At 57.8% G+C, this 23,946-nt stretch overlaps 1 protein-coding gene across 3 annotated transcripts in view; it reads left to right on the top strand.

The window, feature by feature from the left end:
• The window catches only part of Nacc2 (NACC family member 2), a 62,392-nt gene extending 38,749 nt beyond the window's left edge, over nucleotides 1–23,643 (top strand). For all 3 annotated transcript variants that reach the window (XM_078048674.1, XM_078048675.1, XM_040286614.2), the window contains exons 3-6: nucleotides 14,518–14,682; nucleotides 16,854–16,959; nucleotides 17,522–17,619; nucleotides 18,762–23,643. In XM_078048674.1, coding sequence (XP_077904800.1) covers nucleotides 14,518–14,682; nucleotides 16,854–16,959; nucleotides 17,522–17,619; nucleotides 18,762–19,273 — 881 coding nt within the window. In that variant the 3' untranslated portion in view covers nucleotides 19,274–23,643. The remainder of the gene's footprint in view (nucleotides 1–14,517; nucleotides 14,683–16,853; nucleotides 16,960–17,521; nucleotides 17,620–18,761) is intronic.
• The last annotated feature ends 303 nt before the right edge of the window (nucleotides 23,644–23,946 follow it).

Below are 23,946 nucleotides of genomic sequence, written 5' to 3'. Positions count from 1 at the left end.
GTTGTAGGGGGTCTGTTCTACTCCACGGCGGTGCAACCTGCATCTCTAGCGCTCACCACGTTGAGTGTCTTTCACGTATGTCTCTGCCCGTCCTTGACTTGGGATCTCACATCTAGGTCTGTGGCCCATTTGGACCACGTCAAGAAGGGTTGCTCTGTGGGAAAGCCCCTCCGAACACGCACACAGGTGCCTGCGGCTCCTCTGCCCCTGTGGAGCCTGTGCTGGTGGGCGGTCTCGCTGTGTGGTCTCCTTCCCCTGCAATTGCCCTGTCTTTCTCACGTCCTGTGTTTCACCCGTGGTGGGTTCTGAAGAGCTTGAAAATGTCTTTATAGCACTTTTTTTAAAAAACAAAGCTTTTTAAATATTTTTTCAGTTGTCAAGGTGGTGCTGAGGATCGAACCCAGTGCCTCCCATGCTTGGCAAGCGCTTTGCCACCGAGCCACAGCCCGCCTTTACAGCACCTCTCTTAAAAATCTGCCTGATAGGTGTCAAGGTCACATGTAGACGCCCGTTTCTGAAGGGTGCTGTGGCTGGATGTGGATCGTGGGTTGGCCATCACCCTGTTGTGTGCTGTAGATGCCTCTGGCTTGTCCTGGGTTTCTGACCTGAGAGGTTGTCCTGGGGCACTGCCTCCGGGCTCCAGGTAGACCTGTGCCAGTCTCTCCACCGTCCGTCCACTCTCGGGCATTCTCCTCTGGGCCGGGACGCGGGTGCTGGCCTGCGTTTCTTGTGTTCTTGGGAGAAGCTGTTCTGGAGCCACACCTCGTCGACGTGTCACGTTCTCGTTCTGCCCCCTCGAGCTCCTGTTCTGCTGTCCTTGCTGCTCAGTCCTGTTGGAAGAGCCAGCGTGATGCCCTGTCTGCTGTGCCACCACTGGGTCTCCCTGTGGTGTGCCTAGTGGTGTCCCCGCCCCAGGATCTCTCCTCTGTGGTCTTCAGTCTGTTAGTGTTTAGCTCGATGCTAGAGCTGGAGCACATGAGGTGGCCGAGTGTCCGTGGTTTCTTGTCTCGAGCTCCACAGTGGCACTGAACCGAAGCTCAGGTGTGTGGGGTGCCACGCACCATCGAGGGTTTACTGGCCGTTTGGATGCTCTCCTTTGTGAAGCTCCTGTGTAAATGCTTTGCCCCAATTTTGCAAAGTAACTTTTCTGTCCTTTTCCCCTAAATGTATGTGCCATGTGTTCTCCTCGGTGTCCTGTGCCAGGCACACCTGCTGCGGGCATGGTCTCCACGGCGACTTTTCATCTTATTACTATAACTGTATCACTATTGCTGCTGCTGTTGTTGTTGTTATTATTATTTGGGTGCTAGGGATGGAACGAAGGGCCCTGTGCCTGCCAAGTGTGTGCTCTGCCACTGAGCTACGCCCCCGGCCCCTCGTAATAGAACTCTGATGTAAAGTTTATTAAATTTCTGAATTTATAGCAGCTTTTACATCCTATTTAATGAAACTTTTTCTCACCTTGAGATCAATATGTAATCTCCATTTGTAAGAAAAAAAATTGTTCAAATTCATTTTAAACTTGAAAAAAATTTTCAAGAACAGTTTAGAGATGTGCTGTGGACACCCTTCCCCTGGGGTCTCCTAACGCGGAGCCTCTTCTCACCTGACAGCCTGTTACGCGGGCACAGCCCAGCCTCAGCTCAGGTGCCAGCTCCCGTCCACTGGTGCAGCCCCCAGTGCTGCCCTGGGCAGCAGCACCTCTCCGCACGGGGTCCGGCGTGGCCTGGGTCGGGTCGGGGTGGTCATTGCCGCCCCTTCTCCAGGCCGATCCCTCGGCTGGGTCTTTCCTGACACTTTCTTCCAGAGCCCTGCTGGGTACTTGGAAAGACCACCCCTCTTTTGGGCGCTCGGCTCTCGTCCCAGGAAGGCGTTGGGTGCTGCACGGCTGCCGGTCCACAGATTTGCATGTCCCTGGGGGACCGCCACACAGCTTGGGTCAATATGGTGGTGTCACCTTGGGATTTGGTGGGGTAGCCTCTGCTTCCCCTTTGGCATCAGGGGCTGGTCGCTGCCCTGTGCATGTCACCTCCTCGGTCCTGGCATCGGGGTCCTCCCCGAGTCCCTTCTGAGGCTGTGAGGAAGGTGACTTCCAGCCCCACGCGGCTGTGCCGGTTGGTCGCAGTTTTTTGTAGCAGAGAGCTTCCCACCGCTAGCGCCTGCTGATTTATTTTATTCCTTCGTCTGTTGTGATGATTTATTTACCATCAGTGTAGATTTTTTTTAAGCGTTTTCTTACTGCCTTGCTCAGCAAAATCTCCCTGGCTCCTTTTACACTTTCCCTTCCCATCCCTGGAATCGGTTCCTTCCCTTTCAGTGGGGAGTGTATTTATTCATCTACTCGTTCATTTCTGCAGCGCTGGGGCCTCCTGTCCTCCCGGCAAGTGCTCTACCACCAAGCCGTACCCAGCCTAGTGGCTTTTAAAACCCGGGACCTGGGGCTGGGGTGCAGCTCAGTGCTAAACACCCGCCTGGCGTGTGTGAGGTTCTGGGATCGATCCCCAGCCCCACAGAACAAACCAAGCCCTGGGTGCTGGGCTCGTGCATTGCTGTGGAGGTGTCTGCTTTTATATTCTTTTAGAATTGGAGCTTGAGGTCTACGTATTTAAAAATCGTGAGGGCCGGGGATGCAGCTTCGTGGTAGAGCACTTGCCTGGCATGTCAGAGGCCGTGGGTTCCACCGCAGCACATACACACACAGATCACGAGTTCACATCTGGATGGTGGTGCTCACCTGCAGCTCCAGCGCCTTGGGAGGCTGTGGCAGGAGAATAGCTCCATCCCAGGAGTTCAAGACCAGCCTGGGCAACATACCGAGACCCCACCTCAAAACCAAACACTCAGAAGCATGAGTTAAAGCTGCGGTGTCCAAAGCCGGCCAGCTCCCTCCACGTGTGTGCTGCCCTCCACGTGTGTGCTGTCCTCCACATGTGTGCTGTCCTCCACGTGTGTGCTGCCCTCCACGTGTGTGCTGCCCTCCACGTGTGTGCTGCCCTCCACGTGTGTGCTGCCCTCCCATGGTCGGGTTTGGGCTCTCCTGCATTTGCCTGGAACCCACGGGACTGGTGCCACACAGGGCTCCAGCCCCCTTCTACCCTTGTCACCATCTGTCACCTGCCTGTTGTCACAGGAAAGGCATCTTCTGCCTGGCAGGACAGCGCCCCTTTGTGGTGTTCCAGATATCTGTGCTGGGAGCTTGCCCTGACCCCAGTCCTGCCCCTGGCGCCCCCTGTGAGGCCCAGGCGTCCCTGACTTGTGGCTCTCGGGGTCTTGCCCTGCCACACTTTGCACTGTCATGTGCTCTGTGGAATCCTGCCACACTGGCCAGCTGGAATTGGGGGTTATGTCCACTCTGCAGGTCAGTCCAGGGCAATCTGACAGCTTCACAGAATTGGGTCCTCCAGGCCCTGGATGTGGTGTATCCCTCCGTTTCCTCTTTTTCAAGTTTTGGGGGGATATGTACTAGTTCTCTGCACATCCTTTCCAAGATTTATTCTTAGAAATTCATTTTTTGGTTCTAATTACATGATATTTAAGTTTCCCTTTTAAATAATGTTTCTAAAATACAGAAAAAGAATCACTTCACACATGTGGTCACCTTGCCAAATGTACTTGTTTGCTCTAATCTTTCGCCTGCAGATGCCTTTGGATTTTCTGTCTATGTGACCACCCATGGGCTCCCAAGGACAGCTTTAATCCCAACCTTAACCTTTGCTCTGCTTTCTTGCCTCATGGACCGGCAGAACTTCTTGTACACCCTGGTCTCCTTTCCACATTCAGGAAAAGCTTTTGATACTTTCTTTCTTGCCGCCCCTGGATGGACGCAGGCCCTGGGCTAGGAGTGCTGGGCGCAGAGCACAGTCCTGGCTGCGGGACGTTAGATCTGGGTGGGAGGTCCCTTCAGGGCCTTGAGGTGATACATTCTATCACATTAAGGGAGGTCATTCTCTTGCTAGGTTAGGAGGCTCCCCCGACAAGTAAGTTGAAATTCTACTCAAGCTTTTTCCCTAAACGCAGTCAGGCACTGCTCACCTAGGGGTACGTGTGGGACCATCAGGGTGCGTCTGCACACAGTGAAGGTGCCATCTTGGGACCACCTGGATGGGCCTGTCTTCATGTGGGCGGATTTCCTCCTGTACTGTTAATGTGCTTAGTTACATTGATTGCTTTTTCAAATATTGGAGCAACTTTGTATTCCTTTAGTAAATGCAACCCAGTTTTGATAGAGTGTCCTTCTGTACTCCTGCCCCGAGTTGATCTGTTAGAAGAGGGCCTTGGGCAGAAGCCACCAGTGGAGTGCCAGGTATCCAGGGGTGGCTGACTCAAGGGAAGTCTCCTCTCCCTGGCCAGACCTGAGCCCCCAGCCCCAGAGGTGTTGCTGAGGATGGTCCTGGCCTGAGTGTTGGGAAAGCAGGTTTGTACGCGCTCCCCCTACCCCCCGCCAAGTAGGCCCTGGCTCTACGTGACAGCCCCTCACTGCAGGCCGGGCCCGCTTTCCCACCGTTGCCCTCTCGTTTCCTTGAGGGACATGTCTTGTTTTGATATCATGGTAATCTGCCCTCATAAGGCAAATTGATCTCCATGCCTGGGTCTCCCGGGTAGCTGGGATTGCAGGTGTGGTCACTGTACCTGGCTGCTTCCCTTTATTAATGATCTGGAAGAGTCTGTGGAATGCTGTCTGGATTTTGTGCAGGGAGATAACTATTTAGATTGTTCCTTCACTTGCGCTGGGACAGGCTCAGAATTTCCATTTCTTTGTGTGTTAGTTTTGGCAAGTTGTGTCTTCCAGACGTTCGTTGGCTTCGGCTAATGCTTCCTCCATTAGGAGGCAGTTGTTCTGCGATGCCCTGTCTCACAGGAATGGGCCCTGATCTGTCCTGGGGCCTGCACAGCCCACAGGTTAGGGATGGAGAACAGATTTTTTTAAAGAATCACTTTCTTTTTTGGGGGTGGGGTGGGGACGGGTACCAGGGATTGAACTCAGGGGTGCTCGACCACCGAGCCACATCCCAGTCCTATTTTGTATTTTATTTAGAGACAGGGTCTCACTGAGTTGTTTGGTGCCTCTCTTTTGCTGAGGTTGGCTTTGAACTTGCGAGCCTCCTGCCTCAGCCTCCTGAGCTGCTGGGATTACAGGTGTGTACCACTGCACCCAGCAAGAATCATTTTCTAAAACCAGGCAAGCCAAAGCAAAAGCCAGAGACACACATGGCCCAGCAGCAGAGAACCTGTCCTGTGAGGCCCTTCCTGGGACCGTGACCCCCCTGCAGCACGCTGGTGCTGGTGTGCTTGGGTAGTTTGTCCTGTTGCTCTCCCATCACTAGGTTTCCTGTTAGCGGCTCAGCGCCTCAACCTTCTGAAACATGCTCTGGAGCTCCATGTTTCCTGCTCAGCCTTTCTTACTTCTTTTTTGCTTTTTCTTGTTTTTGGTGCTGGGGATGGAACCCAGGGCCTCATGCATGATGAACACATGATCAGCCTCTGCACTATGCCCCCGAGTCTCGACAAATTTTGAAATGTTATATTTTCTTCATTGTTATCCAGATGAAAATATCTTCCCCTTAACCCTGGAGTTCTGCAGCAATTCAGAAGCAGTTTCTGAATCCCCTGTCAGACCACTCCTTGCTCTGGCCCCTGGTGGGGACTTGCTCCGTGCCCTGCGTGGCTCCCAGACACACTGCAGAGAAATGGTGCTGTCCCCCCGGCCCCCAGCATGCTGCACCACGGATTGAGGCAGAGCCGAGCACCCTCAGGTGGTCCCTGTCATCTTGGCTTGAACAGAGATGGTGTGCACCGCTCACAGCGTGGCCTGCCCAGCTCCTGCTGGCCATGCTGGACGTGTGTTGACCGCAAGCTGGTTTCCTCTCGCTGTTGAATGGGTGTGTCAGGAGGGTCCCTGCTGCACTGCAGTACTCCTGCCTTCACACCCCGGGGGGCTGCACTGGGCTGCCGGCTCCGCGGGTGACGTTTACCTGAATGGTTTCCGGGCTTTCTTGGCGTTCAACGTTTCTTCATCCCTTCTGTTATTTCTTGACGGGGTCTCACTGCACTGCCCAGGCTGGCGGGGGGCTCCTGGCTCCAGCCTCTGACCTCCTGCCCGGGACTCCCCACGCCCCCCTGGCAGCTCTTACCTTGGGAGCTGTGCCCTCATCTCACTGTGCTCTGGGCTGGTTATTTTCCATGGTCCCCTGATCCAGGTCGTGTCCCCTGATCCAGGTCGTGTCCCCTGATCCAGGTCGTGTCCCCTGATCCAGGTCGTGTCCCCTGATCCAGGTCGTGTCCCCTGATCCAGGTCGTGTCCCTGATCCAGGTCGTGTCCCCTGATCCAGGTCGTGTCCCCTGATCCAGGTCGTGTCCCCTGATCCAGGTTGTGTCCTATTCTGGTTTTTCTCGTGAGATGTCGTGAGTTTCCATCTGCTCCTTCAGGGGTGGCCCCCTCAGCATGCAGCGGCCTCGCCGCCCTCCAGCCCGCGGCCGCGCCTCTGTGCTCCATCCCAGGAGCCTCCCGGCCATCGGGCTGTGGGCCTCTCCTGCACCCTCACCTCTCCGGCCTCGCCCCTTCCGTCTGGAGACTTTCGTTCCCTGGGTTCCCGGGGCCCAGGTGCATGCCGCGAGGCTGCCCGCGCCCCTTTTCTCCAGGCATCTCTCTCCTGTGTCTTGGCCTCTGGGTTTTTCTTCTTCCATCTGGATATTTTGTGTTGAATTATTTTCCAGTTCACAAATCTCCCCATCTGCTCTGTTTAATGTCTTTCTTCATCATCCTTTTGAACTCGTAATTTCAGTTACTGTATTTTTGTTTAATTCTGGGCTCTGGTCTCTCTTATTGATTCTAGTTTCCTGTGAGAGTCTCCATCTTGTTACCTACGTTTCCTGCTCGTATTCAGAGCAGTTGTTTTAAAGTCGGCGTCTGTTAATTGTCTTATCTAATGTCTTTTTTGCAAATTGGTTTTGTATCATTTGGTCTGTATCTAGTGTTTCTCTGTAGATGGCCCCCCCTGCCCCCCTAATTTGGTGCTGTTTCCTGGCATTCCTGACATTGCTCTACTGATTACCAGGCTCAGTTTAGAAGGGGTTAGCAGGATGCTCCAGGGGAGCCTGGGAACTGCCCCTGGAGGGGCTGCAGCCTGAGGGACCTCCCCCACGGATCAAGGCCACCTGCAGTCTATTCATCCCCCCAGCCCCATCCCAGACCTGTTCTGGGTCTCCAGCTGGGAGCCTGGTGCTCCCTGGCAGGTCCTCCTCGATACAGGAGACACTAAGTCCTGGACTTGGTTCCTGGTGTCCAGGTGGCTGCTTCCTCGGCATCGTCCTGCACAAGCGTGTGCCACTTAGGTTCTGCAGCTGCCCTGGGGGAAGCCGTGGACTGGCACCAGAATGCCCATCCGGGTCCCTGGGCACCTGCTTCCAGCCCTAGCTCCCTCTCCTGAGGGTCTCAACCCCTCAATCCTGGCCACCTGGGGGCCCTTTTTAAAAGAGGCTCTCACCATTGTCCAATAAGGGATTGGTCTAAAACTGGCCGCTCCAGAGCACCCCACCAGGAGTCTCTGGGGTGTTTTACAGGCAGCTGTATCTGGTCTTGGGTAGCTGGTGCCAGCGGGTCTGAGGACAGCACACAGGTCTCCCTGGGAGCACCTGGTCACAGCGCTGCCTGTCTCCTGGAGGCGCTCACGGCACACCATGCCCCGGTCTTGTCCATACCCCATGTGTGTGTGCCCAGTCCAGTGCCTGGCTATCTGCTGAGAGTCCTGGTGTCATCCTGGGCACCCAGAACCCTGCTTGTACCTCCACACTGACCAGTGCCCCTGGTCAGACTATCCCCTGGCTGGACAAGGAGGCTGTGAAGGTAGTTCAAGGATGTCATTGGACAGGTATAGAAATTTGTGGGGAGAGCCAGAGAAGGCATGCAGCTGGACGGGCAATGAGAAGGATTTCCAGGATGGCCGCCTAAAGGTCCAGAGACCATAGGGACCATGGGGAGCCTCCAGGTTGGATTGGGCACCTGGGAGTAGGCAGCAGAGATGCGCCTGGGCTAAAGCAGCCATGGCTGCTGGGCTTGGAGACCCCGCTCCTGGGAGGGTGTTGGCCGGGCTGTGAGCATCAGGCTGCAGGGACATTTCAGCTGGCCTGGGTCAGTCACGAGAGCCCCAGGTGCCAAGAATAGAGCCGGAGGGCCGAGCCGGCGTGGGGTGCGTGGAGGAGGGGCCCTGGCCTTCGCCGCAGCTGTTCTCACTCCGGTGTGTGGCCGGTGGCTGCAGGGCCTGTGTGCCTGCTGTCCTCCTCCAGGGCACGCAGAGCAGGATGTGTGGCAGATCTGTCTGTGCCCGACCTTCCTCCCCTGGCTGTTGTGCCCGGCCTGTGCTCGTCTGCACCGGACATGCCCATCTCGGCCTGTGAACGGAGGCACCAGCGAGGGTTCTGGGTGCCCAGGATGACACCAGGACTCTCAGCAACAGCCAGGCCCAGGACTGGATGCCAGTGATTGTGGAGGGCGTGGTTATGCTGGTGGCATTTCTGTCCCCTGGCACATAGAAGAGTGGCGTCTTACAAGCAGTGGCACCTCTGCTTCACTGGGTGCAGCCTGATGCCCCTTTCTGGAGCAAGGCAGGGCTCTAGGAGCCTGTGCACGAGGAAGTACCACTTTAGAAACTACTGGTACTACCAAGGCCTGCACATATTAAGTGCTTACTGGATGCCTCTGTACAACAGAAAATGCCAGGTCCTGGGACAGACTGACCTGGCCAGCTGGGACCCTGTGCCAGGAGAAAGGCTTCCCAGAGCATAGCCCACTGGACCCTGAGGCTTGGGCTGTGCGCAGATGGTGGGGCACAGTCCTGTGTGGCACACAGGGACACAGAGGGGCTCCCCTTATCTCAGCATGGGGCTCTCCTGGAGAGTCCCCACACCCCCTCTGGTCATAGCCAGCATTCTGAGGCCTCTCCCCAGGGATGGCCCCTGCCCCACCCCGCCCTGTGTGTCCCTGTACCCCTGTTCCTAGGACCCAGGCACCACTGGATGCCAGTCAGGGGTGTGGCCTTTGCAGAACACCAGAGTCTGGCTCAGGCCAGGCTGGCAGCTGCCCAGGTGGGCTATGGGTGCTCGATTGTGCACCACGTGTGTGTTTGTGTGAGTCGAGGCCACTGTGGCCCAGAGCTGGGAGGCCACCCTGGGCCAGGTGACCTGGCATTCCCCGATCCCCCCAGGCTGCTCCTGGAGGGCCGTGCACACACCACCCCAAGCCCTGGCAGCCACTGGTCTGCACTCTGAGCCTGGAGTCTGTCTTGGAGAATGCCACACGGTGATGAGTACGTAGCTATTTGAGCCTGGCACCCTCTGCCCAGCAGGAAGAATCTCGCACTCATCGAGCTGTGTACCCACTGTCTGTTCTTCTTCACTGCTGACCACAGCCCCTTTTGGGGGTGGCCATGCCATGCCCATTTGCTAAGGCCTTTCTGTAGGGCCGGCTCCCGCCCCGCTCGGCCTTCTCTGCAGCAGTTTCCGCCTCTCACTCCTCCTGGGTGAACCTGAGGCGCAGTTGTGGGTCAGCTGCGGGGTCATATGTGGAGTGTTTGTGACTTTACAGAACCGGCCAGGCCTCCTGCAGAGAGGCTCAACCGTCCCACGTTCACAGGCTGTGCCTGTGCCCGTTCCTCCCTGGCCCTTGGTGATGCTGATGTACTTGGTCCAGCCGTTCTGGCGGCCGTGGGTGGCTGCTCGCGGGGGTCAACTTGTATTCCCGCCTGGCCGACAACATGCAGCATCTTTTCAGTGCCAAGCTCCATCTGTGACTCTGTCTCTCTCATGAATCTGGGCTGTTTTCTTCTGTTCCGTGTTGAGAGCTCTTTACAGTTTTGGATGCAGGTCCTCATCAGATGTGGGCTCTGCTGACATTCTCCCCCAGCCTGTGGTTATCTTGTCTTACCTTCTTTTGCAGAATGGAGGTGTTCCACTTTGGTGGGGTCCACGGTATCAGTTACTTCTGTTATCCCAAGAGTGTTTCTTCTGAAAGGTTCTTGTTTGGTGTTGGGTGTGAGATCCACTTTTGTGCCTTCTGTGCTGGTTCGAGGTCCAGCAGCTTTGGTTTGGTTGTTTGCTCATGGCTGGCCAGTTGCTCAGCACCGATTGTTGAGGGGTCTGTCACTACCACAACTGAGTGACTTGTGCCCCTGGGTGGAAACCCAGCTAAGTACCCCATGGAGTCTACTTGAGGGCCTCTGTTCTGTGCCGTGGAGTCGCGTGTCTGTCCTTGCACCAGCACCGCGTGGCCTTGATTATTATCGCTGCACAGGGAGTCTTAAAACCAGAGTGTGAGTCAGCGCTTTCCCATCAATTTGGGTTTATGTTGTCTATTTCTCTATAATTAAGAACTAGGGCTTCATTTTCCTATTCTGCATCTTCAGGGATGGTATATACTCTGTGGGGCCAGGCTTGCTTCCTCCTCCCTCCCCTGCCCCAGGGTTCTCAGGACCTTTATCAGGGTGGCCAGCACTGATGGCAGCCAGGACAGCAGCCAGGATTTCTTGGTGGGGGCTCCTGGGATGGGGGCTGCCCGTGCTGCCTGTCCTTGGGTCCCCAAGGATGTCTCATGCATGGGAGGCTGGAACTGGACCAGTCTGGGGCCTCCTGCTGGGCAGAGTCCATGCATTGGCCTGGTGCGCTGGACTGCAGAGGGCCTGTGGGGGGCCAGGGCTCCCGTCCACCTGCACCCCTCATTCTTCCATTCGTCCTTTTTTCTGGTGCTAGAGATTGAACCTGGAGCCTCACGTGGGCTAAGCACATGCTCTACCACAGAGCAACATCCAGGCCCCTCTTTTCCTCCTTTTTAAAGTGTTTCTATTGTGCTAAGGTGCGCAGACTGTCAGGCGGACTGCGACAGTCGTCTTACGTGCACTGCGGCATCGAGCACGTCCTCAGGGCTGTGCAGCCATCGCCCCTCAGTCCACAGCACACCCGTCCCCATTGCACAGACCCCCACCCTGCCCCCACACCCACCTGTCTCCAGGAGTCAGGTGACTCTGGGACCCACACAGGTGCAGTCCCATAGGCTTTGTCCTTGGGTGTCAGATGACGCCCCTCAGCTCCAGTCCCCAGTGTTCCTTTCCTTCACCGTACGTTGGGTCCCTGTGGTGCCAGTCACTCAGGTGGGAGCTGTGGGGCCTTGGAGGCTTGACGGGGCCCCTTGATCCCGAGTCAGGAGCCAGAGGAGCCCCCATGTGTTGGTGTAGCCACATACCCAGGGGGAGGGTTCACCCACCCTCCCGGCTGGCGCCCCGTCTGCCCAGCTGAGCTGCTGCTCCAGGTCTCTCCCTTGTGACCGCTGTGTGGAGGGCACTCGATGGCCTCTCTGTACACACAGCTGGTGGCCCCTCCTTGCAGTGCAGTCCTGGAGACCACAGTTTGGTCCACAGGCCCTTGATGGTGAAGGCAGCAGCTCCTCTTGGGGACCCCACTAGTCCTGGGGGCCTCCTGGTACCTGAGACCCAGGTGCAGAGACCTGGTGTGACCTGTAGGGTCCCTGCCCTGCTCACGGCCCACCCAGGTCCTCCTGTGGGGTTGTAGGGACAAGCTGCCCACTCTCCTCTGAACACGTCTCCAGTGCTCCTTTAACACCCTGCGAGCAGTTCAGCTCTCCAGGCTCCAGGTGGTGACTGCAGCCCCTCAGGTTGGTGATCGGAGGCCTGGGGAAGGGGTGGGGTGCAGAAGAAGTTCAGACACCTTTGCAGATGAGCTGCAACTCAGTTCAGGGTATTTTTAGCCACGGCAGCATCCGACACTCGGCAAAGCAGAAATAGAAGCGGTTTTTCGGGTGTTCTGGTGCTGACAGGCTCTGGCTCTTGGGGAGCTGGGCTGGGGCTGGGGAGGGGCATGCGAGCTGAGCACAAACAACTTCTGCTGTTGAGAAAAACATCTCGAGGCAGGGGAGTTGTGGATGGGAGCGCTCTATGTAAATGCCACCGCGCAGCTTGGCCGGCTCCTCTGCATGTGTAATCACTGCGGGCTGAGGCGGGCGGGGGGCGGGTAATTATGTTTTAAAATATCACCCAGATTGTTTTCTGTATTCCCTGAGCCCCCCAGGGGGTTCCAGGCTGTAAGGGTTTTCCGATGCTCCACTGGGTGGAGCGTGCCATCTGACCCTGCTGACCCTGCTGACCCTCCAGCGGCAGGAGGGACTCTGGGTCTACCCCTGCAGCTGGCCACCTTCCTGGCTTCTGTGCTTACTTGGGGTGTCTTTTACCTTTGGGAGATCTCCCCTTCTCCCTGGAGTTCAGCCACAGTCAGACTTAAGGTCTCAGCATGCTCATTCTGAGCTTGGGTGGTAGCCACTCCAGAGGGGTCTGAAGCCATGCAGGAGCAGGTGGAGGCCCCGGGGAGCTGAGAGTCGCATTGGGTGATTGCAGACCCTGGACGTGGACGCTAAGCTGCAAGTGGTCTTGACACCCCACCCACTCCCGCCAGACCCTCGGGACTAGAGCCCATCCCGCAGTCTCCCGCAGCTGCTCCCTGTGGTTTTGGGGTGGATGGTGTCACCCTGTTACCCAGGTGTTGGCCCTCAGAGACTGGGTAGCCCTGACTCCTCCCCGTCAGAAGCTTGATGGGACCGTGACTTACAGCTAATTCCTACTGGGGTCCCCCGCTACGCACCCTCGTGGAGCCCTCCACAGCTGCCCCTGCTGAGGTGTTGTCCTGGGGCCCCAGGAGGCGGGTTGTGGTGCGGGGATAGGTGCTGGCTCTGCTGGAGTGACCTGCTCTGATTGTCCTGAGCAGCCTCAGGGCAGGTCCAAGTCTCACCACCTGCCTTCGCCCCCAGGACTCTTGAGTCTCAGGGCCAGCGGGTTCTCGGTGTTAAGTACCAGATCCTAGAAGCCTCTCCTCCACGGTGGCTTCCGGCTCTACTGAGGGTGACAAGGGAACTGCCACCCTCACTGAGCAAGGACCGTCTCAGTGGCAGGGCCTTTGCCTACCCACAGACCTCCATGGGTCTGGGAGGGATGGACCTGGGCCTTCACCTGGGGCCTTACTGCCCAGCCAGGCGTGAGGAGCCTGCCCAGAACAGGACCTCTGACCAGGGTCAGGTGGCTCTCTCAAGACCACCTTCTGTGCTGGGGACATCGGGATGAGTGAGGTGGCGTCCTGTATGAGCAGGTTGCTATGTGTGTGGCCTGCCAGGTCTCTGAGTCAGGAACACAAGCCTGGTGACCATGGTGGCCTGTGGGAACACAGGCTGGTTCTACTGGAGCCCTGCTGACCTGCTACTGGCCCTGGGGGTCAGGGCAGGGGCCGTGGCAAGGCTCCATGGGACGAGGGGCAGCAGGGACATTCAGGGGTGTGTTGGCAGCACTGGGCAGGATTTTGGGGTGGTGAGGCTGCATCCTTGGCTTTCAGCACTCGGAGTACCCAGCAAACGGTAGGTAGATGCAGGGTCTTGGTCCAGCCCACGGTGAACCCTGGAGAGGACCCTGCACCCCAGTGGTGGTGTCCTGCTGGAGAACCTGGCAGGCCAGCTGGTCAGGAGGCCTGGGGAGGGCTGGACACCTGTGCTCAGGGCAGAGCTGATGCTTTTGGCTGGCATCCTGCTTTCTGGGGATGGTGTAGGCACATTCAAGGGGCCCTGGGTACCTGGGAGCAACATTGGGTGATTCCAGACCCTGAAGGAGGTGGGGATGGAGAGGTGTTCAGAATGGAGCAACCTCCTCGGTTTACCCATGAAGTCCCAAATGTCCTCCTCTGGGCAGTGCCGTGGGCGCACACTGCAGAGCTGCAGGCCCTAGGTGGCCCCGGGGCCCTGGCTGCCCATCCCGGCAGTGGTCCTGTCAGGAACGTTCCCAGGCAGCAGGAGACTGGAGTTGCCCGCGGTGACACCGCATCTGCCTGACCAGCCCCTTGTGCTGACGTGATTTGAGAGGCCATGTCCTCCTCACGTACGCCAAGTCCCCTGGTCCCCTCACCCATGAAACAGGGCTGCTTGTGCCCCGCTGCCTCTTCCAGGGAGCTGGTCGGGGAGACCCTGGGGTCTGCCGCTGCTTGGCACCTGGTTGCAGCTCTGGCCTCTCCCTCCGCCAGCGCTCCTCAGGCAGAGCTGGGCACTGCCCCCTGGCTCAGAGGTGGAGGCCCTTCTGCTGCCCCATCTCTAGCCATGGTGCCTCTGGAGGTGCTATCTTGCCTCCTGCTTCCGGCTCAGGCTCCTCTCTGGCCTCCTGCTTAGCATAAGCCCTCATTCCCACCTGGCCTGCAGCCCCTGCAGGGGGACACCCCTTGGGAGCTGCCTCCAGCCCTCAGTGTCCTGGTCCTGGTGGGTGTCCCTCTGCTCATTCGCTCAGGCTTCCTGCAGGGCAGGCCTGAGCCAGCAGAACCTGCTGCCATCAGCAGGCCTGGAGGACGGCTGGAGTGGGTCTGGCTTGGCACAGGCTGGCACAGAGCAGGTCTAATCCCAGCATCAGGGGACATGGTGGGCGGTGCAGGGCAGCCTAGCCTAGCTTGGCCAGCAGACAGCCACCTGAGCAGGTGATTTCTGTGCTGCAGTGCAAGAGAAGCCAGAGCCAGTGCCACTGGAGAGCCGCTCCTGCGTCCTCATCCGCCGTGACCTTGTGGCGCTGCCCGCCAGCCTCATCAGCCAGATTGGGTACCGCTGCCACCCCAAGCTGTACTCGGAGGGCGACCCTGGGGAGAAGCTGGAGCTGGTGGCAGGTGAGGATGCTCCACCCTGTCTATTGTATGCAAATGTCCTCTCTCCCTTTATGTTTTTCAGAACTATGAACAATGTACTCATCACCAATCAGTCAAAGGAAAAAAAAAGAACATCTTAAATTTCCTCTAATTTCCTTTTAGAAGAATGTGTCATTAAGAGGAGTTATTCAATTGAATTAATTTAGCATTTTAATTGAATCCCCTGGGCTGGCCGCCTTGCTGATTGGCAGGGCTGCATTCATGGTGTTAATGTAGGTCACAGATTGAACCAAGTCCCAGAGTTACCACTGTCCTTCTCATGTGAGTGCCCACTGCCAGCCTGAGAGGGTGGTGACCAGAGGTTCCGGGTGGCAGCTCTCAGTGCAGGCTGGAATTCTGCAGGAACAGGGAACACAGTGGGGTCGAAAGCCCATGTGGGCTGCAGGCCTCGCCAGAGCCTGGACTTTCCAGCGCTGGGATTCCTCTGGCCTCCCAGCCCCTTGTAGGATTTTAGGGCTACTCAGCAAAGGGGTATAAAGTCATGGCACTGTCAGTACCTCGGGCCCTTCAGCCATTTTTTGGTCATTTCTTTTCTTGGTTTGCCCATGAAGTCCCAAATGCAGGCTGGATGGGGTCCCGAGGTGCCCTCCCCCAGCCCCAGCACCAAGCTGTCCCCCTCCCCCATGGCCTGGTCTGCCTCTGTCTGGCTCCCAGTCACCACCTGTGCTCCGGGTTCTGCCCAGTGGTCACTTGTCTGGGAAGTGCAGCCTGAGGCAGACCTCACCACTGGGCTGCAGGGGGGCAGCTCACAGGGACTCCTGGCCTTACCAGAGCCCTACTTCCTGGCTAGTGTGTGGTAGGCAAGGGCTGCTCTGGGGGCTAGGGCACACCACTCCCTGCCCTGCTGTCTCTAATAGCCACAGCTGCTCCAGGGAGAGTGGGTGTCAGGCTGGATGGGTCATGAGCCCTGGACAGGGTCCCAGGAGGCTTCTGGCCTGGTGTGGTCCCAGGAAGGGGTGCCTTCCGCCCTCTGCCCTCCACTCTCCGGGCAGCCTCTGTTTAAGGTGTGGGGTGCTGGGGCTGGAGAGATGCTCAGGATGGAGTAACCTCCGAGTTGGGCAGGCCCAGGTTCTGACAGGAGGGTCTGTGGCGGGATTGGGGGAGAATTCGGGGCTCCTGGGTATTGGGCATGTGGACTTCAGGGAGTGGAGCCGTCACAGTTGTTGAGACTGCTGTCCCCAGAACAGATCCCTGGGGAGCTGGGAGGGTTCCTCCAACTGTGCCGGCACCTTCTCCAGGGCCAGAGTTGGTGCTGAGGGTACCTAGCGAGGTTCCCCAGGTGAAAGCAGGTTCCTCCTGGGCCAGAACTGGACGGCCTTGGCTCCTTCCCCTGGGGCACTCAGTCTGGTCCTCAGTGCCCCATTGCAGATCAGGTAGTGGAGACCCAAATAAGAGGACACTGACAGAGCCACGGGACCGGCAAGGGCTGGTGTGCCCTTCAGGGTTTTCACCCTGCTTTTCCTGCACACCGTGGGGTGGCCAAATGATTTGGGTAAGCTGCCCTCAGCATGGCAGTGTCCAGTGTACACATAGCCTCCCCACGGGTCAGGCAGGTTCAGTTCTCTGGAGGTCCTTTGCTCACCAGGCCTTAGGGAGCTCCTGGGGTGTTACAGCATGGGCCTCCCTGGTCACTCTTCTGCCCTGGCTGGATTCTCCTTGATGCACCTGGGGGACATTAGCTGGCCCAGGTGAAGTGCTGTCTATCTCCTCATCTGCTGCCTGGGAAGGGACAGGGCAGAAAGCACACACAGGGACAGAGCCAGCCCCTCAGAGCACATACCCAGGGAGGTGGTCAGGGCTGTGGTGGCTGCGTCCTGCCTTCAGAGCCTCAGCCCACCAGGGAGAGCTGGGAGCTAGGGTGTGTCATCAGGTGGTGTGGACACCGTGACTTTCTTAAGACCTGCTGGGTCCCAGTTGTACATGGTGGCAGGTGGCCTTCATGGAGCAGATCTTAGGGACCAGTGGGTGGGAGCTGAGATGGCTCCTAGCAAACAGAAGTCCTGGGGTCCTGGGGTGCTGGGGCCCTGGGGCCCTGCGGCCCTGCTCACCTCTTCTGGCTCTTGAAGGTCATGAGCCTTGGGTTTTGGATCATAAGGCCATGGGTCTAACATGTTGATGTCTGCTGACCACAGGCTCCGGGGTCTATATCACACGTGGCCAGCTCATGAACTGCCACCTCTGTGCAGGGGTGAAGCACAAGGTCTTGCTACGGAGACTCCTGGCCACCTTCTTTGACAGGTAAGTGGGAGGCACCGGGGAGAGCTTCGGAAGGTTCTAGAGTCTCCTGTGGCTGTGATCTGTCTGGTTGTCGTGGGTTTCAGCAGTGGAGGTTCTGTGCATTCCTGACTTCTCAACAGAGCCTGTTAGTGCCAGGACAGAGGAGGCTCCAGGAGGGTGACCAGTCGCCTTGGACCAGGGCTTGGTCTAGGGAGGGGCCAGTGTTTCCCAAATGACTTGTGCCCCCCCCCCCAATGAAGTGGAAAGCACTGTACCCATGACACTATGGGCCAGGAGAGCTCCTGCCCCCGTGCCTAGGCAGCTTGCCCAGGTGACCCGGGGTCCCTGCAGACGAGGTGAGGACCAGCGCATCAGCTTCCTGGCCCAGCTGATCAGTCACTCACTGAGCCCTGAGGTCTCTGCTTTCCCTCTCCCTTAGGGGGAGGCTGGGCCTGCACTCCACGTGGACGCGACTCCTGTGACAGCACCCCAGTCCCAGGGGGCCACAGCGAGGGGTGAGGGGGCTCCCCCTCGAGTCCCCTCTGGCCCGGACGTAACCCGTCCCTTCCCCACCCTTCTGCAGGAACACTCTGGCCAACAGCTGCGGCACAGGTATCCGCTCGTCCACCAGTGACCCGAGCCGCAAGCCACTGGACAGCCGGGTCCTGAATGCTGTGAAGTGTGAGTGGACCCTGGGGTTTCTGGGAGGGTCTCTTGGGAGAAGAAGCTCCCTTGGGTTCAGATCCCAGCCCCAGAAGGCTGGGTGGGCAGCGGGTCCTCCACCGCACCCGGCTCTCCCTGAGCGCACCCGGGAGAGAAGGAAAAGAGCAGCACCAGAGCGGGCCCGAGGTGTGAGCGTCCTTGGGAGGTTTCCAAGCATGATGAATTCAGCTGCGGAACTATTTTAATATGTGAAATAGATCTAATTTTCCTTTTTGAACAAAACCCCTTATTTACATGTTGAGGTTATTTTGAGCCTTTGCCATCTGTTCGGCCGGCTTCTGCCTCCCGCTCCTGGGTGGCGGGGCGGAGCCCGGTCCTTCTCTGTGGCAGACACCACCCAGCTCCGTGCCCCAGATGGGGAAGGAGCCGCTGCACCAGCGCAGGCAGACTGGCCCAGGGCACAGCCTTCCACAGCCAGTGGCCCAGGAAGCATCTCACTTTCTCCAAAAAAATCCCTCTGAGGCTAATTCTGTTTAGCAGAAGGCCCTGTGTAGCAGGAGCCTTGGCAGCCAGTGGTTATAGTCCCAAAGCACAGGGTGACAGCCGGCCCCAGGAATTTGTGGGGTCGGGGTGTGTCTGATGCTCCCAGCAGAGCTTGTCAGAAGGACCTGCCCTGAGCTTGCTGCTGTTTGGGGGACCTGAGCCTGGCCTTGGTGTGGGGCTCCTGGTGGAGCAAGGAGAGTCTTTCCAAACTGGTGGCGACAGCCGCTGTCCAAGGCTCCTGAGGATGGGGACAGGGAAGGCTCTCGGTGCACTGACTTCTCACTCCGCTAGTCCTGTGAGGAGGGCCCTGCAACAGGTCCCAATTTGCAGGTGGGGAGACCTGGAGAGCTTGAAGGTGTCCAATCTGGGTGGGCAGTGGGGGGCTGTCCCACCCCACCAGGCAGAGACTGTCCCCAAGGATCCCATGGGCCTCCTGGACCGACCAGGGAGAAAATAGACCACTGCTTCCATGGCTGAGATCAGGAGAGTCTCTGGGGCCACTTGGTCCCCAGCCAGCAGGGACTGAGTCAGGGGATGGTCCCTACAAGTCCCTGCCATGGGATTGGCCACTGGCCCGTGCAGGGTGTCTTATGCCCCTCCCGCCCCTGCCCCTACAGTGTACTGTCAGAACTTCGCGCCTAGCTTCAAGGAGAGCGAGATGAATGTGATCGCGGCGGACATGTGCACCAACGCTCGTCGCGTCCGCAAGCGCTGGCTGCCCAAGATCAAGTCCATGCTGCCGGAGGGCGTGGAGATGTATCGCACCGTCATGGGCGCCTCGGCTGCCAGCCTGCCCCTGGACCCCGAGTTCCCGCCCGGCGCTGCACAGGTGTTCGAGCAGCGCATCTATGCTGAGCGGCGGAGCGATGCAGCCACCATCGTGGCTCTGAGAACTGATGCTGTGAATGTGGATCTGAGCGCTGCTGCCAACCCTGCCTTCGAAGCCAGCGAGGAGGCCGATGGGGCTGGCTCCGTCATCCAGGAGGTGGCCGCCCCTGAGCCGCTGCCCCCTGATGGCCAGAGCCCCCCGCAGCCCTTTGAGCAGGGCAGCACCAGCTCCAGCAGGCCCCAGACGCCAGCAGCCGCAGCCACAAGAAGGCCGGAGGGCACCTATGCAGGGACTTTGTAAGGGCCCGCGTGGCCACTCACAAGGGACCGAGTACTAGAGCTGCTTGCATGCGTTACTAATACAGACAAATGTGATCAAGCCACTTACCTACTGAACTGCTACTGCTGCCTGACAAAAATGTGATTTTTATTCTGCCTGTATTTAAATGGATGAAGGAAACAAACGCATCGTTATACTGTAAACAGCTAGGCCGCTGGCCACGCTCTGGGAGAAGGGCCCAGGGCTCCTCTGATACCCGCCAGGTCAGTCTCCTATTGTAGCTTTCCCCTCCCGCTTCTTGGGGAGGGGGCCAGAGGCCCAGGCCCCCATGCCCAGCCCTGCCCCTGCCTCGCCCACCTTCCTGCTCCTCCTGCCCCAGAAGGGGAAGTTGGGCAGTAGGGGCCTGTGACAGGTGGGCACACGACACTCCGTTTCTTATCATGGGGACCCCACCAGGGCTCTGGGGCAGCACTGGGCCCCCAGGGGCCAAAATCCCTTTTTTCCTTCTTCCTAAGACACCGCCTGTATGGGTGTGTGCATGTGTGTGCGTGCGTATGTGTGTGTGTGAGTGTGTGTGTGTGCAGGGACCAGCGGTGGTGGTGCAGAGGTGGCTATTAGTCACCTGGGGTAGGGGAAGAGCCCTAATTCCCACCACTACCACCACCACCATGTCCTCCCTCTGCCCACCCTTGGCCCTGTGGCTCCTTGGTTCACCTGAAGCCCCAGGGGCTGGCCTGCTGACCCCAGGGCACCACTGGCTTCAGCCTGGCTACCTGCCATCCCATGGGGTAGGGCTGCCACCCTGTGCCCACCATGGGACACACGCGGCTGGTCTTGCCCTCGCTACCCTGACTCCCCAGCCACTCTGGGATTTTTACTTGTTTAGTGTTTCTGTTTAGTTCAGATCTGTTTCATATATTGGAAATTTTCAGACCCAAAAGAGCAAAAAATTGGGGAGGGACGGTGTCGCTAGCCCCAGCCTACTGCTCACTGGGGATGAGTCCATGCCATGTTCCCCCAGCCCGGGCCAGGGTCCTGTCACCTCCTCTTGGAGATGGGGCCCCAGGTAAGTGCAGCCAGAATGTGTGAGGCCAAACTCAGGGGTCCTGGGGGCTCTGCTGGGCAGGCACAGCCACCTGGGCAGGGCCAGGGTGGAATGGTCCCTGCTGTGCCCCTCACTCATGCCCTGGGTGACTCTGGGTGTCCAAGGCTGCTGGGTGGGCAGCAAGCTCAGACCTGAGCTAGGGCAGGTTGCAGGTGTGGATTCCAGGTGGACTGGAGGGTCAAGAGACCACAGGGGCAGGTGGGGGCGGTGGAGAGGGCCATGGAGGCTAGCTGGCCTGCTGGAGGCTAGAGTGCTCGATTTGACCTTGAAGTGCTGACCTCTATATGGTAGGGCTCACAGAGCCATTTGCCCAGGAGTCTCTTCCTCTGCCTTGTCCAGGAACTGCCTGCAGACCCAGGCCACTCCCAGTGTGGCCAGGGACCCCCATGCCGAGACTTGAAGGGTCTGTTGCTCCCTCCGTCCATCCTGAACTCAGCTGCCCCCTCCTGTATGCACTCGTGGGCAGGCTCTCCCAAGCTGCAGTGCTGGGCACTGGGTCCCTCATGGGGAGCTGGGGCTCCTCCCACCAGGCCCCTTGTTTCCATGTGGAGGAGTTGGGGAGACCTCACAGGGGGCCCCTCATACACTGGCCCAGCATGCCTCTGCCCTCCATGGAGATCCAGTGACTTTGGAAAGGGAGCAGGAGGACCAGGGTTGGGCACCACGGGATCTGGCCTTGGCCCCTCTACCTGCCCCTTGGGGCCTGAGTCCCAGGAGACCCAAAGCCTGCATTCCTGGGGTGCTGGGTGGCTGCAGGACCACTCCTACCAGCACCTAGAACCTTCAGGCCTAGAGGTGGGCTCCCTCTGCCTGTCTCCTCCCCTTGGGCTCTTGTGGGTTGGAGTCTCCAGGGTGTCCTCTGAGAACCTGGACCAAGCCTTCTTGGCACTGGGAGGAGGCCAGGGCCAGTAGAGGGATGTTGGGTGAGGTTGAGCTTCGCCCTGGTTTCTCTGAGTTTTTCCTTCATCTGCAGCCCCCACCCCCCGATTTGCACTTTAATTTGACCATCCCTGGGGACCTTTGGGAGGTGGACCCACTTGTCCTGGCTGTTGACAGAAGGGCTCTCTCTCTCTCCCTTCCACTCTAAAGTGGGCACGGTCCCCCACCCTGGGCCAGCACAGGGAGGGTGCCACTGGCCACTAGAGGAGGTGGTGGCCGCACAGAATGCCTGACCACTGCTCGGGCTAGCACAATGTCCTGTGACCTCTGTCCCTTAATTGTTTATAATCGCCGTCTGTTTTGTTCTGGGTAAGGAAGGCAAGAGCTATAGGTAAAACTTAAATAATAATAATTAAATGTGAATGGGTTCTGAGCTCTCCCTGTGCCCCAGGTGGGCCAGGCCGAGCGTTTTGCACTAATGTGTCCACAGGGGACATGGTCGGGAGCGTTTGCAGACGTGCGTGGCCGATGACTGTACCTGCCGGGGGCGCTCCCTCCGCATCCTGAATGTACCGCGGGGCAGGCGGGCGGGCGGGCAGCGGGCCTGGGCTCGGAGGGGCCTTCCAGAGTGCCTTAGCATCTTTTGATCATTTTTCCCAAGGAAAACCAATTAAGAAAACCGGACCCTCCCCCCTCCTTTGTTTACAAGATGACTAATTCCAGAATCGGGGGCTGTCTTGTCCTGCGCGCGTGACCCTGACTCATCCAGACCCTGTAGACCAGAGACGAGCCACTCAGTATTTATGAGATGTCTGCACCTTTATTCCCAAGCTTGACTACTAGCAATACGCATATACTATATAGAGTCTATTATAGAGCTAAGTTATATTGGCGCCTTTTCCAGGAGGACAGTCGGGACTGGACCGCATTGGAGCTGCTGAGGCAGGTGGCCAGCCTGGGGGTCCAGCCACCACTCTGCCCTCCCCTGCCCTTCCAGAGGGGACAACCCTGGAGGCAGCTGGGACAAGTGCAAAAGGTCCAGAGGAAGGGGCCAGAGACGGGACAGATACTGTGAGCTGGGAGGGGCGGTCCGCCTGGCCGGCACCTTGGTACTTGAATTCTGTCTTGTTTTCTGCACCAGGTCTGCTCACCGAGTTCTCTGTGGTCGCTTCAGTTTGCATCTGATTTGGTGTCTTACTTTTGCCCTGATTGTGGATGCAGCTGTGTGAGAGGCCAGCAGGGAGGGACCCTCCGGGGACCCTGCAATGCATGACTGCTGGGCAGGTAGAGGGGAACCGGCTGTGTGGTCTCATTCTCCCCCCACTGAAAACCATCCTTCCTGGCTTCCCGGTATCTGTTCAGAGCCAGAGAAGGGCTAAGGAAGGACCTAGGAGGGGCCTGTGGCCAGCTGCTGTATTGGGGCAAGCCTGGTCCTGTTCAACAGCTGGTCTTTTGGCCCAGCCTCCCCGTTGGGTCCTGCTTGGGCCCCCCAGGGGCTCTTCTTATGGAAGTGTCTTTGCCCAAGTGGGAGAAACCTGTTTGCCTCTGTCAGCAGCCAGACCTACTGGGAAGGGGACATGGAGAATCCTCTCAGCTTTAACTACTGTTTGAGAATGATGCTGCCTGTTCCTGTCAGCCAGCCAGCTCCGTGCGGCCACCGCGCGCAGGGCTTGCTACAAGATGTTTCTAAAATGGCAAAGGTGTTTTGCTTTTGTTTGTTTGTTTTGTTGTTTTAAAAAAGAAGGAAAATCATGCAGAATCTAAAGCATTCAGATTGGATGACCTGCTTGTGTTCTGATCAGTTGCCTCCGTTGTTAGGGTTTTGCACACGATTGTGATTTTTATGTCAAAAGAAGCCAAAACTTGCAATACTATTTTTAGCAGACAAAAAAAAAAGAACTAAGTATAAAATGTATAAATATTTTTGACTTGAACGTTTGGATGGCACCGGGTGCAAAGAGAACATTCATCCTTTCGACAGAATGTTTGGAGGAAAGACTTGAAGAGGAGACAGTTGTTTGAAAGGATCTGTCTGGGGGTTAAAGTAGTACTGTAACTCACGACTGTTAACTAAGGCACGGAGGTCACTCGTTGTGCTGTCCAGGGCTCCACAGAGCCAGAGTCTTGGCCGGGAGAGCCTGCTGTGTCCTTCCTGCCTTCCTCAGCCCTTCCCTGCTGTTCTCCCTAGCGACCAGACTGTTACTTTGTAGCCATGGCTGACAACATTGTATCAATAACTAAACCGACAGCAATGTGCGCAAGCGACCAGGGAACCCCGAGGGCTTCGAGCGAGCGTGCTCAGAGCCGTGTCACACGGCAGAAGTCCATGACAAAACGATGTCATCGTTAACTGTAAAGCGCTTTGTAAAATTCACATTTACAGAATAATAAAGTCAGTTCAAACCCATGTATCTTGGGCTTTGCTTGACTTGTGGGGTTTGAGGGGACTTTGAGAAGTCAGGGAGGGGGCGGGCTGTTGGGACCAGGCGCCCAACCCTCCAAGAGGGTCCTGGTTTCAGGATCCGAGGCTGCTGGAGCCCCTAGAGAGGACAGGAGAGGGGCATCCCCAGGCGAACAGGGATCCTGCTGGGGTTCAGGGCCACTTGACCTTACCAATGTCTTATAAGTGAGGGGAGCAGGAGGGGTGGGATGTCCTGGGGTGTTTCTGTGGGGCCCTGCTCAGAGCCTACCATGACAGGAGGGAGGGCCT

The sequence above is a fragment of the Ictidomys tridecemlineatus genome, chromosome 4, assembly GCF_052094955.1.
Source record: "Ictidomys tridecemlineatus isolate mIctTri1 chromosome 4, mIctTri1.hap1, whole genome shotgun sequence".
In the NCBI taxonomy this organism is placed as follows: Eukaryota; Metazoa; Chordata; class Mammalia; order Rodentia; family Sciuridae; genus Ictidomys; species Ictidomys tridecemlineatus.
This window is presented reverse-complemented; position numbering and strand designations above follow the sequence as displayed.